General features: G+C 44.7%; 1 protein-coding gene across 1 annotated transcript in view; it reads right to left on the bottom strand.

Annotated features, from left to right (window-relative positions):
• DLG1 (discs large MAGUK scaffold protein 1) overlaps positions 1-14209 on the bottom strand; it is a 3205960-nt gene that overhangs the window by 1323947 nt on the left and 1867804 nt on the right. Inside the window, exon 16 of the mRNA XM_044070715.1 lies at positions 11338-11494. Coding sequence (XP_043926650.1) covers positions 11338-11494 — 157 coding nt within the window. The remainder of the gene's footprint in view (positions 1-11337; positions 11495-14209) is intronic.

Raw genomic sequence — 14209 nt, 5'->3', positions numbered from 1 at the left:
CCACAGGGCCATGGCTAACCTGCAGAGTGGGTCCACCCCCTGCTTGTTGATGTACCACATAACTGTGGTGTTGTCTGTTTTTATTAGCAGCTGTCCTGGAAGCAGTAGGGATCTGAAAGCTGTCAGGGTGTTCTGCACAACTAGCATCTCTTTTTGGTTGACGTCCAGATGAATTTGGCTTGGGCTTCAGTGGCCCTGAATGCATTTGCCGTCAATGTGTGCTCCCCAGGCACAGTCTGATGTATCTGTGGTTAGGGTCTGGGCAGAGTGGGGTTCAGTAAAGGGCAGTCCCTTGTTGTGGTTGCATGCTTTTGCCCACCAAAGGAACTCTGTCCTTAGACAGGGTATGACAGCAACGACTGTTTCCAAGTCCTGAGAATGTTGGCACCAAAGACTTTTTAAGTACCATTGAAGTTTCCTCATATGTAGTCTTGCATACGGAATTAGCAGTATATATTAGGCCATGAACCCTAGGGCCGGCAGTATTTTCCTTGCGGATAGCTGGGTTCTGGTGGCCATTTGTTTGAAGTTGGCTGTCAAGACAGACTTACTTTTCTGATGTGAGGAATGCCATCTGGGATGTTGTGTCCAAGCTTGCTCCCAGGAATACAATCTTCTGACTGGGTACCAGTTTTGATTCTTTTTCATTGATGGTGTACCCCAAGGAAGTGAGAAGGTTTTTCACAAACATCAGATGCTGCAACAGCAATTCCTGACTGTCCGCCTGAATCAGGCAGTCGTCCAAGTATAGGTAAATTTGGATATTTCTCTGCCTGCAGTATGCAATGGCTGGAGCCAGGCATTTTGTGGATACTCTGGATGCAGTAGATAAGCCAAAGGGAAGTGCAGAAAACTGATAATGCATAAATCCTGCCCTGAAATGTAGATACTTCCTGCATGAGGATGTGCAGATAGGCTTCTTTTAAGTCTAGGGTAACTAACCAATCATCCTTGGCTAGCATAGGAAGAAGCTGTTGCAGGGTAAGCATTTTGAATTTTGGTACCACCAGGAAGGTGTTACAAAGAGAAAGATCCAGGATTGGGCGCCAAAGAGCCTTTTTTCCTGGCTACCAGGAAGAATCTGGAGTAGAATCCTTGACCCCTCTGTTCTACTGGAATCCAGCTGAATAGCCCTGACATTGAGCAGGGAAAGTACTTGGCTTTAGCCACTGCCCACCAGTTTGGAGAAAGGTCTAGAAACCCGCTTGGGGTTGGCAGTGAGTGGAAATAAAATTTATACGCATGGGATACAATGTTGAGGACCCATCGGTCCTGTGTAATGGACATTCAGTTTCTTGCATGAAGGGCAAGTTTTCCTCCTAGGGACAAAAGCAATTGGGCAGGGCTGGGGAGTGGAGTAAAGAAGTCATTGTGAGTTTTTCCCATAAGGAGGTGGCTTAACACTCCCTGTTTTAGGGGTGGGGGCACTCCGTTGCTTAGATCTCTGCATACCCTGAGACTGTAGTCAGGCTGGTCTGTTACCCCTGGGTCTGGTTTGAGAAAGGCTGGAAAGGACCAGTGTTTGGAAGGACAATGCCTACTGAACCTAGGGGGTTGCACTTGTAAGAATTCTTTAACAGTCTGCATAGACTTAGCTTTTACTTCCATCTTTTTGAGAACCTCTTCTGCTTTGGTGCCAAACAAAAGTACAGTTTTGTACCTACCATAAATGTAGATGTTCGAGTGCTAATACAGCTGCAGTAATCACAGATGGGTTTTCTGCTGTCAGGCGGGTCCTCGGTCGGCCGAATTCCAAAGTCTAGGTCTGGCGTCGGTTGTTGTCGCTTTCTTTCCTGACGTCAGTGCGACAGGGGTATATAAGACACAGCCAACGCCATTTTCTTCAGTCTTTCTTGCCCCAGATGTCAGGTGCCCCCAGAAGGAAGGCAATACATAAATAATATATATATAATCTAGCAATGCAATATAATCAAAAATCAGTAGTTGCAAACAAATACACCATAGAAGGATAACCCAATAAGGTTGTATGAGGAGGTGTTAGCCACTAGGCCTTTACCAAGAGGGGAAGGAGGGAGGGAAACCTGTACTGCAGCTGTATTAGCACTCGAACATCTACATTTATGGTAGGTACAAAACTGTACTATGTTCATCGTGCATACAGCTGCAGTACTCACACAGATGGGTAGAATCCCAAAGCTACGCACAGGGTGGTAGGCACTAGGTGGAACTGGGAGCAGCTAGAATGCCCTGCAACACAGCAGTGGCAAAGCCTGCTCTAGTTTTGGAGTATAAAGGCAGGTGGTAGTGTTTTGTGAAGGTATGCACAGAACTCCAAGTGGCTGCCTCCAAAATATCTTTGGTAGGGACTCCTCTGAGGAAGGCTGTAGAGGTAGCTGTGGCCCTTGTGGAGTGGAATCTGATGCCTGTAGGAACAGGTTTGCCATGAAAGGAGTAACAAAACCGTATGCAGTGGCCTATCCATTTTGAAATTGTCTGTTTGGAAAGTGGCTTCCCTTGAGCTCCTACAGCATAGGACACAAAAAGTTGTTCTGATTTCCTGAAAGGCTTTGTTCTGTCCAAACAGTAATGTAGCTGTCTATGGATGTCTAAGGAATGTAGCAGCCTTTCCCCTTTGTTTTGAGGATTGGGGTAAAAGGTAGGTAAGTGTATGGCCTGATTTAAAGCTACCCTGGATACTACCTTAGGCATGAATGACGGGTTGGTTCGTAGGGAAACCCTGTCCTGATGGAAGATGAGAAAGGGCTGCACAGCCATGAGGGCTTGTAGTTCCGAAACCCTACGAGCTGAGGTAATGGCCAGAAGGAAAGCTGTTTTCCAGGACAAATATTGCAAATCTGTTGAGGCAGCTGGTTCAAAGGGAGGTAATGTTAATTTTTCTAGAATGTAGTTAAGATCCCAGGCTGGTATTGGTTGTTTCCTTGGAGGTCTTATATTCTTAGCTCCTCTGAGGAACTGTCTTAAAAGTGGGTGAGAGAATAAGGGTGGATCAGTGTTGTATTCTGCAGAAATGGCTGAGGCATGAATTTTGATGGAGGAAAATGAAAGTCCACTGTTCAACAGCTCAGCTAGATACTGTAATATCCGAGGCAAATTCAGTTTTCTAGGATCCTGGCCTTTTTTCTCATTCCAAGCGCAAAACCGTTTCCATTTTGCGGAGTAAGCCTTTCTAGTAGCTGGCCTTCTGGCCTCCAAAATGACATCCTGCACCTCTTTGGAGAGTAGGGTCTGCTGTGGTGTTAAGGAATTTTCCATGCAGCCAGATTGAGTGTTTTCAGCTGACTGTGAAGAGTTTTGTAGCTGTGCTGAGTCAGTAGAAGAGGCATTAGAGGTAGGGTCCAGGGAGGAGTATGCGTTAGGCTCCTCAGGGGTGGGTACCAGTGTTGTCTTGGCCAGTCTGGAGCAATCAGTATCATCTTCGGTCTGTCTGCTCTTGCTTTCAAGAGCACCTTGGTCAGAAGAGGCAAAGGTGGGAAAGCGTAAACTGTCCATGCTGCCCAACTGAAAGAAAGGGCGTCCATTCTCCAGGCCTTTGGATGAAAGGTCCTTGTCTGGCCTTCCCCACGCTTGGATTATTCTTTGTAAACACTTGAGGATGCAACTTCCATTCGTGTGGGTCTGTCATATTTCTGCTTAGATTGTCTGCCAGCGTGTTTTCCAATCCTGGCAAGCAGTGTGCTTGAAGTTCGATTTGCCATTCCAGAGCCAAGTTCCAAAGTGACATGGCTAGCCTGCACAGGGGGTATGAATGTGTTCCACCTTGTTTGTTTATGTACCACATTACTGTGGTGTTGTCTGTTCTTATCAATAATTGCCCTGGATGCAGGAGGTCCTTGAAAGCTGTAATTGCATTTATCACTGCTAGCATTTCTTTTTGACTGATGTGAAGGTGCTTTTCCTTTTGGGACCATTTGCCCTGAATGCACCTGTCTGTCATGTGCGCCCCCCAGGCGTAGTCTGAGGCGTCTGTTGTGATGACTTGATTTGCTTGAGGCTTGCAGAATGGAAGACCTGTGTTTGTTTGGCATGCTTGGGCCCACCATAGAAATTCCTTTTGCAAACACAGGATTATTGGTATTATTGTTTCCAAACTGTGGCTGTGTTGAGACCATAGGTTTTTTAGGTACCATTGAAGTTTCCTCATATGCAACTTTGCACATGGGATTAAAAGAATGCAAGATGCCATGAAGCCCAGAGCCTGCAGGATTTTCCTTGCAATGAGCCTGGTACAATTTGCTAGTATTTTGAAGTACTGAGTTAGTTGCCCCTGTTTTTCTGGCGTAAGATAGGCCATCTGGGTGTTTGTGTCCAAGTTGGCACCCAGGAAAGTTATTTTCTGAGATGGTGTTAGCCTGGATTTTTCTTTGTTGACTGTGTATCCCAGAGAATTCAATAACCGTGTTACATAAGCCAGATGTTCCAGAAGTATGTGCTTGCTGTCCGCTTGGATCAGGCAGTCGTCCAAATAAGGGTAAATTTGTATCCCTTGAAGTCTGCAGTAGGCAATTACTGATGCCAGGCATTTCGTGAATACTCTGGGTGCAGTAGATAAGCCAAAGGGCAATGCAGAGAATTGATAGTGGATTGAACCTGCAAGAAATCTGAGGTATCTTCTGCAGCTTTGTCTGATTGGGACATGCAGGTATGCCTCCTTGAGGTCCAATGTTACCAGCCAAAACTCCTTGCCCAGCATGGGACGAAGCTGCTGTAATGTGAGCATCTTGAATTTTGGTATGAGAAGAAATGTGTTTAGGATGGATAAGTCCAAAATGGGTCTCCAGTCGGTTCCTTTCCTTGGTACCAGAAAAAGTCTGGAATAAAAACCTTGACCTTGTTCGTGAGTAGGTACCTCTTGAATAGCTTTCATGTCCATAAGCTTTGAAATTTGTATTTGAGCCTCTGCCCTTTGATTGTGTGGCAGGTTCGGCATGCCTCTCATTTTTGGAAGAGTGTGAAAATGAAATCTGTAGCCTCTGTTTATAATGTCCAGGATCCATTTGTCTGTTGTGATAATATGCCAATTTCTTGTAAATAATGCCAGCTTTCCTCCCAAGGGTGCTGTCAGCTGAGACTTGCTTGGCATGAAAAGGGGGAAGTCATTGGGTTTGTTTCCTGTATTGTTGTGCACTGTCTTCGCCACCTCTTGGTGCTGGAGTTTGCCATTGTCTGCCTCTATATGATCATTGAGGTTGTCCTCTGCCCCTTGTGCACCTGTATCTACCTCTTTGGGGCTTGTCCGTGGCTGGAAAGGACCAGTTTTTTGAAGGCCAATTTCTGCTAAAACGTGGTGGTTGAACCTGTAGGAAAGCTTTGACAGTTTGCATAGATTTAGCTTTTTCTTCCATTTTTCGTAGTATCTCCTCAGCATTAGTACCAAATAGTACATCCTTTTGTAGGGCGGCCACGGTGGTGCAGTGGTTAGCATTGCCGCCTCACAGCAAGAGGTTCTCCGGTTCGATCCTCGGCTGGGGTGCCTTCTGTGCGGAGTCTGCATGTCCTCCCTGTGGTTGCGTGGGTTTCCTCCGGGTGCTCCGGTTTCCTCCCACATCCCAAAGACATGCTGCAGGTGGATTGGACACTCTAAATTGGCCCTAGGTGTGCGTGTGAGTGTGCCTTCTGTGGAAGGTTGGGCGCCGGGCTGGCAACTCGACACCGTAAAACTCCACTGCCATTCAATGTGCGGACAGGTGATCCGCTGTGGCGACCCCTAACCGGGATAAAGCCGAAAGAAGAAGAAGAAGAAGAAGTACATCCTTTTGTACAGGAGCATCTAGTAGTTTAGCTTTAACATGGTCAGGCAAGGTTTGTTCCCTAAGCCAGGCATGTCTACGAATGACTGATCCTGTCACAGCAGCTCTACTTGAGGCCTCTAGGGCATCATAGCCACATTGTAAGGTGTGTTTACCCACTTGTTCTGCACTATGCATCACATCCCGCAACTCCTTCAAATCTGGTTGCTCAGGTTGAGACATTTTATTTCTTAATTGTGATAACAGAAACTGCTGATATTTAAGCATATGGAACTGACAATTTAAGGCCCTCATGGCTAGGGTGGCCGAGGTATATACCTTTTTTCCCCACCTTTCTAAGGATCTAGACTCTCTTTCGGAAGGTAGTGGATTCTTAGCAGTAGAGGCCTTCATTCCCTTGGGGCCTTGAGAAATGGTTTCAGGGTCAGCATTACGGCTTTTGTAAAGAAATTGGTGGGAGTTAGGAACTCTGTAGTACCTATCAGGCTTGACTGGGGCAGGAGGCAGGGAATCCGGATTTAGGCAAGCCTCCGAGTAAACATCATCAAGTATGTCCAAGACAAGAGGTATCGCCAGAGGTCTGTGCTGAGGTAACAAAAGAAATTCCCTAAGTCTTTTCTTGGAATCAGAAAAGTCTTGGCCTTCCCAATGGAAGTGTTCCCTCAAGGTGTGCAAGGTTTCCCCAAAAGAAAAATCCTCTGGGGGAGATACAGAAGGAATGGACTGCTCAGCATCCGAATCTTCAAAAGGGGAGTACGAGTGCTCCTCTTCATCAGAATGTTCTGAAAAAATGGAGTCCTGGTCAGAAGAGTGAGAAGCTTCCTCCACTCTGGGTCTCTTGTCTGGAGGGGGTTGGGAACCCCTGATAAGAGTAATTAAATCCTCAGCCATTTTTAGCATTTGCTTTTTAGGCATGGGGCCTGGAGATGGGCCCTGTGCAACAGGCCTCTTGGGATGCATGGCTGATTTGGACTTGGTAAAGGCCTTTATGGAAAAGGAAGATGAGGGTCTAAAGACACCATGGGTGGAAGTGGTCCTGTCCACATTAGGAGGCTCAACACTCACAGTGGCTTCGGTGGTTGTAGTCTGGGTATGGGCCGAGGTACCTGCGGTCTCGGTTACAGAGGACACCGCCAAAGAAGTGTCGTCGGTAGTCAGGGGCTGCGTAGGCATCTCACTGAGAACCGGACCACGTGGAGCCGGTTTTGGCGTGGTGTCGGTGGAGACCGCGGACCTTGAGTGTCGGTCTTTGTCCTTGCGTTTTTTGGACAAAACGGTAGTCGGAGTATCCGACGACATTTTATAATCAAAAGCTTTACCAAAAAAGTGCTGGGCGAACTCCGCCCGACGCTTAATAGTGCGTTTATTGAAAGTAGCACAAAAGCGACAGGCCGAGACGTCGTGGTCTGGGCCTAAACAAGGTATACAGAGGGAATGGAAATCCTTATGCGGTATTTGCTTCCCACAAGAAATACAATTGTTAACTTTGTCTGACATCGGTCTGAGGCAAGAAAAGTTTCCCCAATGGGGTACTTAGCTTTAAAGAAGACTTCGGTTTCCAATTTTTCGTAATTTCAGGAGCTGGACGACCGGCACTTGCGAACCGCTTCTGCTTCGGGCACCGCACGGCAAAAAAGACTGAAGAAAATGGTGTCGGCTGTGTCTTATATACCCCTGTCGCACTGACGTCAGGAAAGAAAGCGACAACAACCGACGCCGGACCTAGACTTTGGAATTCGGCCGACCGAGGACCCGCCTGACGGCAGAAAACCCATCTGTGATTACTGCAGCTGTATGTACGATGAACATCTGTCCTTGCTTAGAGGAGCGTCTAGTAACTTAGATTTGACATGGTCTGGTGAGGTCTGCTCCTTCAGCCAAGCGTGTCTTCTCAGTACAGAGCCAGTGACTGCTGCCCGGCAAGATGCTTGTAGGGCGTCAAAGCCACATTGCAAAGTATGCTTGCTGACCTGGCTGGAAGAGTGCATACGCTCCTGCAAATCTTTATTTTCTGCACAGTCTGTAAAGGTTGCCACTTTTTGTTTAATAAGTTCCATAATATGTTGCTGGCACTTCAGCATGTGAAACTGACAATTCAATGCCCTAATAGTCAGAGTTGCAGAGGTATATACCTTTTTACCCCTTCTGTCCAAGGCTCTGGAATCCTTGTCCGAAGGGGTGGGATTCTTGGCTGTAGTTGCCTTGATACCTTTTGGCCCCTGGGAAATTATCTCTGGGTCAGCAGTAGGATTCTTGAAAAGAAATTTGTGAGTGTCAGGTACTCTGTAGTACCTGTCTGGTTTCCTAGCAGCAGGAGGTAAAGTGTCAGGAGTAAGACTGGATTCCATAAAAACATCAACAACAACATCCAGGACAGAGGGAATTGCTAAAGGCCTGTGCTGAGGCAAATCTAGTAATTCTCGGAGTCTATTTTTGGACTGAGGATAGTCTTGGCATTCCCAGTGGAAATGCTCTCTTAAGGTATGCAATGTTTCATCAAAAGAAAAATCCTCTGGAAGGGAGGCAGAGGGAATGGATTCCTCCACATCGGAATCCTCATAAGTAGATAAGGGCATGCCTTCATAATCAGAAACCTTAGAGTCATCAGACTCCTGGTCTGTAGAAGCTGTAGGGGACTGGTCTCTTTCGCTCTTAGCAGGGGAAGGCGGACTTCCCCTAATCACCGTACTAATGTCTTCAGCCATTCTGAGCATTTGTTTTTGTGGCAAGAGAGCAGTTGCATGCGCTTTGGTCGTCGGTTTTCCAGGCGTAGTGTGTACTCTGGGCCTAAGAAACTCGGAAGTTTTAGACAAAAAAGAAGTCGTCGGTTTGAGTCAAACATCAGTTGAGTGAAGAACTGCCTCAGAAGCCGGTGCCTGCATGGCAGCTCCGGACTCATCCAAGGTAGAGACATCCGCAGGTTCCATAGTCGAAGAAGAGTCTCGCAGCATACCGGACTCCGAATGGGTCTCTCAGCAGAGGCCTGCAAATCCATTGAAGCTGGCATCAGGGGCTGCGAAAGTGCCTCACTGACTACCGGCAGACTGGCGACTAGCTTAACGGAAGTGTCGTCGGCAGCTTTGGACCTATGCTGTGTCTGTCTTTATCCTTACTTTTTTTGGAATATCAGTAGTCAGATGGCTTACCGAAGCCATTTCGGAATACGGAGATCAAGAGCAAAAGAATTTAGCAAGAAAGTGCCCGACGACAAACGGTCTGGCATTAAACAAGGCAAAAAAACGACAGCGAGATATGTCTTGGTCTGAGCCTAAACAGGTGGCGCAGTAGGAATGAAAATCTCTGTGAGGTATTTGCTTTCCACAGGCAAGACAATTGTTAACTTTTCTGACATTGGTTAGAGCAAGAAAAAAGGATCCCAAATGGGGTACTTAGCTTTAGAAGACTTCAGGATTATTCAATTCGTAAACAAAAATTCAGGTAGCGGCCAACCGGCACTTGCGAACTGTTTCTGCTTCAGGCTCCTCGGCAAGAAAGACTGATGTAATAGCGTTAGCTGCCTGTTTTTATACCCTTGACATCAGTCCTTGAGCGACAGCATCAGACGCAGAAATACTACGTCTCTGTATGCGGGCCGACAGAGGGCTACCTGCAGGCAGATAACCCAAGTGTTATGACTGCAACAGCAAAACACGAAGAACATCTTTTTTTCTGCAAGTCATTGTTTACAAATCAGCTAACAGCACAGCAATCAAAGGAAGAGTGAGTGACTCGCATAACTGAGATGGGGACTGAAAAAAGACAAAAATAATTGCTGCAAATGAATTCGGAGACTTTACAAAACCAAAAAAACTCTGTCACTGTTTCTTGCAGAAATAACACGATAATGAATGTCGGTGTAACAACTTACAACAGTCAAAGTGAAACACTGAGAAACAAGTAATGAGACAGGCTCCATACAATCAAAGGAAGCAACAGTTCATAGTAATTCCATTCTAAAAGAAAACAATAGTTCATACTGCAGTAAACTCTCAGTTAACCAGAACTCAAGCAACTGGCAAAAAAATATTGAAGAAATACAGTACAATTTTCATGTGTAGCACTTTGTTTCCCCTCCCGCAGAAACATTCTTACATTTTTCGAGTTTTAGAGTTTTAAAAAAAAGATAGGAATAAATTCCCTCTCTCCCCAACCTGAGAACAAGTCAAACCAAACAAATAATATAGGGTACAGTATTAGGTCTACTTTTAATAGCAACTCTCAAGCAACCAGAAACTACAGTTATCCAGCATCTACCAATCCCCATGGGTGTCGGTTAACTGAGAGTTTACTTTAACTGTTCTAATTCAATAACTAGAGGAAAGGTAAACATCATCGCATTCTCAGGGCATACAATGTGTATTACAGGACAATGGAGCCATGGATAAATAAACAAAACTGCTACACCTCTCAACCTCTTAGAGCAAGAAATCTGGATGAAGCCACAAATGATGGGGGGACAAAGTCCCAAAAATAGGGACACTTTTTATATATTGCTCTTACAAACTTAGAAATTTGATAGACTGACAGGCTTTGCATTAGCGTGAATTTTCTGAAGCATATAAAGTCTGAAACTCAAATGTCTGCCATTTTCTGACTTCAGTTATCAATGATTTACCAGTAATTTTCTAGAAAACCACAATTTTATGAGAAACAGGTCAAAAATATGAGGCAAAAATCTGGACAGTTGGTAAGGACTGCTCCTGCCATGCCATTTTGGTATATAATAAACAGTGTGATTCAATGAAAAAGTTTGCCTGGAAAGTCCACACATGATCAAAAGCTGTTTTACATACCCATGTTGGCCTTTCACTAACTACTTCATAAAGAAGTTATTTAATGTTATCTAATGTTGCAATCTACACCAAAGCTTACATGCAAGGAGAGAAAAGCAGTATGTGTGTAGCTGTGACACAGAAGAGGCAGAATAACCAGCAGACGGATGTGATGTACTTCTAACAGCAACTACTTTGTACTGTACACTCCATGAATGTTATCTACAAATTAGTCCATGTACACTGCAAGAGAGTGCTTTGCTGCATTCAGCAAGACAACCCTTTAACATTATATTATCTGGGGACACTTCCCTGTACATTTCATAAATTTGGCCTACAAGTTTAGTTTATGTCCTACTTTCCTATGATTTCAATAAAGACCATCAAGCTCTAAATTAAAGGCAATGCTGCGATTAATCCAAATCAGACACTCTAAACATGCCAGTGTAGAATTCGGGAGGGCACTACTTTTCAAAATCAGGATTTCATACACACACAAGTAACACTTGATTCCTACATCTTGCATCCTCTTAGACATAACCTGTCTAGTGAAAAAATATAACTTAAATGAGCTTCTACAGCTTTTGCAACACCACAGCTCTACAAAGGAACAGTTTCAAACGTGTCTGCTTAGACTTAGTTACCATATTCCTAGTTCCCATCTATCTAACATACAAGTGCAGCACACAGCAGTTTCAGCTTGAACCTTCCTGACAGTTAAAGGCAGCAATATATTAGCCATATAGGTATACAATGTTGCCTTCTTATTTTCCTTCTTAGAAAACCAGAATACATGTTACAGTGTACAACTTCAACTTATGATAGTCTCAGCTTACAGATATAATGCGATCTCCTTTTCTCAGCTCTCCGCTTAAATCAGCTGGTCCTCCCGCTAAAATGAACGATATGAAAATTCCTTCGCCATCTTCACCACCGACTATATTGAAACCAAGGCCTGTAGAGCCACGATGCAATATTACTTTCCTAAGTTCCCTATAGAAGATAAAAAATAGAAATATGTTGGTTAACAAAAACTTGTGAAACAAAACCACTCTCAAGCATGGTTACTGTTCACGTACAACCTAGACAGCTGTCTTAGCAAAACAGAGTGTAGAATTTATTCCAAATTATAGACGGCCTAAATGGCTGGAATACACATTAAAAACTCTGAACTTCACTGATCTACCTGGGCTCATCCATAAATTGAACACATGTTGCTCCTATGCGAGTTGTAAGAGGTTCAAACCAAATGTTTAGAATTGCTAAGCACTTTCAAATAAAATAAATGGAAATATACAAGTAAAGCATCATTAGCATCACCATCAAATTCTGTATCGTGCGAAATTGAGAGACTTTACTCATGTTTTCACTGCCTAAAATAAATGAATACTAACAAGCTCTCTCTTCAGTAGTGTTGTCTGTTTGGTACATCTTCTCCTTAACAATTCAGGTGAACTGGACTGGATGTAAATGCCATAAAAAAAACTGTCACAACAGGGTCAAGGTTGTGGCCTTGGTGGGGGAGGGGTGGGGCAGGGATTACTGCAAGCACCTCATGTGATTTGATGCTACTTCCATCTGAAACTGTTCTCAGGTTAACCTGAATTGTTTACATAAAAGACATTAGGGCAAGCAAAATAACAGAGAAAAACATGGCGTTTTAGGTTTTAGTATGCAAAGGAATTGTATCCTCTTTTGTTTGTCAACTTTCATAGTGAAAGGCTAGTAAAAAGTACAGTTTTGTACCTACCATAAATGTAGATGTTCGAGTGTTCACCCTGCTGCAGTCATCACACTTGGGTTATCCTGTTGTCAGGTGGTCCCGCAGTCAGCCGGATTTCCAAAGTCTTAGTCCGACGTCGGTTGCTGTCGCCTCATCCCTGACGTCAGTGCGCCAGGGGTACATATATTGCAACCGACGCCATTTTCTTCAGTTTTTCTTGCCCCAGATGTCAGGTGCCCCCAAAAAGGTGATCCAAAATAGTACCAAAATGGTGAGAACACTGTACAAACACAAAAACCCTTCAGCTATAAGCAAATACATCAGTAAGGCATAGCAAGGATTTAGCCAGTAGATCAGAGGGAGGGTAAGCTGGACTGCAGCAGGGTGAACACTCTAACATCTACATTTATGGTAGGTACAAAACTGTACTATGTTCATCGTGTTACCCTGCTGCAGTCATCACACTTGGGTTGAGTCCCAAAGCTAAGGTAGGGTGGAGGCATTATAGAGGGTTAGAGGAGGCAATGAGGCCCTGCAGAACTGCAGTGGCGAAGCCTGCCCTGGACTTAGAGTAAAGAGATAAGTGATAGTGTTTGGTGAAGGTGTGTACAGAACTCCAAGTTTCAGCTTCTAAAATTTCCTTAGTAGGAACACCTCTGAGAAAGGCTGTAGAGGTAGCTGTTGCCCTGGTAGAGTGGGATCTAATGGTAGGAGGAACTGGTTTCCCATGATGGGTATAGCAGAATCGTATGCAATGGCCTATCCATTTAGAAATGGTTTGCTTGGATATGGCCCTCCCTTGAGATGCTGTAGCATAGGAAACAAAGAGCTGGTTAGTTTTTCTGAAAGCCTTAGTTTTATCCAAGTAGTATTGAAGCTGCCTGTGAATTTCCAAGGAATGCAGGAGTCTCTCACCTTTGTTCTGTGGATTGGGGAAGAAAGTGGGTAGATGGATGGTTTGATTTAAAGCTACACTGGAAACCACCTTAGGCATGAAAGCAGGATTAGTTCGTAGAGAAACTCTGTCTTGATGAAAAATGAGGAAAGGTTCCACTGCCATAAGTGCCTGTAATTCTGAAACTCTCCTAGCAGAAGTTGTTGCCAGGAGCAGGGCAGTCTTCCAAGATAGGAACTGTAGGTCTGCAGAAAAAGCTGGTTCAAAGGGAGGTAGCGTTAGTTTTTCCAGAACAAAGTTGAGGTCCCATGTTGGTGTAGGAGCTCTTCTAGGTGGTCTAATGTTTTTTGCCCCTCTGAGGAACTGCCTTAGGAGTGGATTTGAAAATAAAGGTGGATTCGTGTCGTACTGAGCTGAAATAGCTGAAGCATGGATTTTAATTGAGGAGAAGGAAAGTCCTTTATGCAACATCTCAGCTAAATACTGCAGAATGCGAGGCATATGAGGCTGAGTTGTGTCTTGGCCTTTAGCTTGCTTCCAAGCAGAAAACCTTTTCTATTTGTCTGAGTAAGCCTTCCTGGTGCTTGGCCTCCTGACTTCTAGAATAACATCCAGTACTGCTTGTGAAAGAGGGGCTGGTTGGCTGCTTAATTGATTTGCCATGCAGCCAGGTTTAAGGTTTTGATCTGGCTGTGTAGAATCTGCTTGTCTTGCTGCGTGAGCAAATGAGGTATTTGAGGCAATATCCATGGTGGGCTGTGAGCCATATTCTTCAATAGCGGGTACCAGTGCTGGCGTGGCCAGTCTGGGGCTATGAGAATCATTCGAGGTTTCTCCTTTTTGACCTTCAAAAGAACCTTTGTGAGAAGAGGTAATGGAGGAAGGGCGTATGCTGTCAGGTTTTTCCAACTGAAGGAGAGAGCGTCCACTTTCCAAGCTTGATGGTGGAATGTCCTTGTACAAAATTTTGTCAGCTGGTAGTTTTGAGGACTGGCAAACAGGTCTATATTTGGTAGGCCCCATCTTTGAGTTATCACTGCAAATATTTGTGGGTCTAGCTTCCACTTGTGGGGATCTTTGATGTTTCTGC

Source organism: Protopterus annectens, chromosome 4.part1 (assembly GCF_019279795.1).
Source record: "Protopterus annectens isolate FY-2018-M chromosome 4.part1, PAN1.0, whole genome shotgun sequence".
Lineage (NCBI taxonomy): Eukaryota > Metazoa > Chordata > Ceratodontiformes > Protopteridae > Protopterus > Protopterus annectens.
Note: the sequence above shows the minus strand (reverse complement) of the source record. Positions and strands in the feature narration are given on the sequence as shown.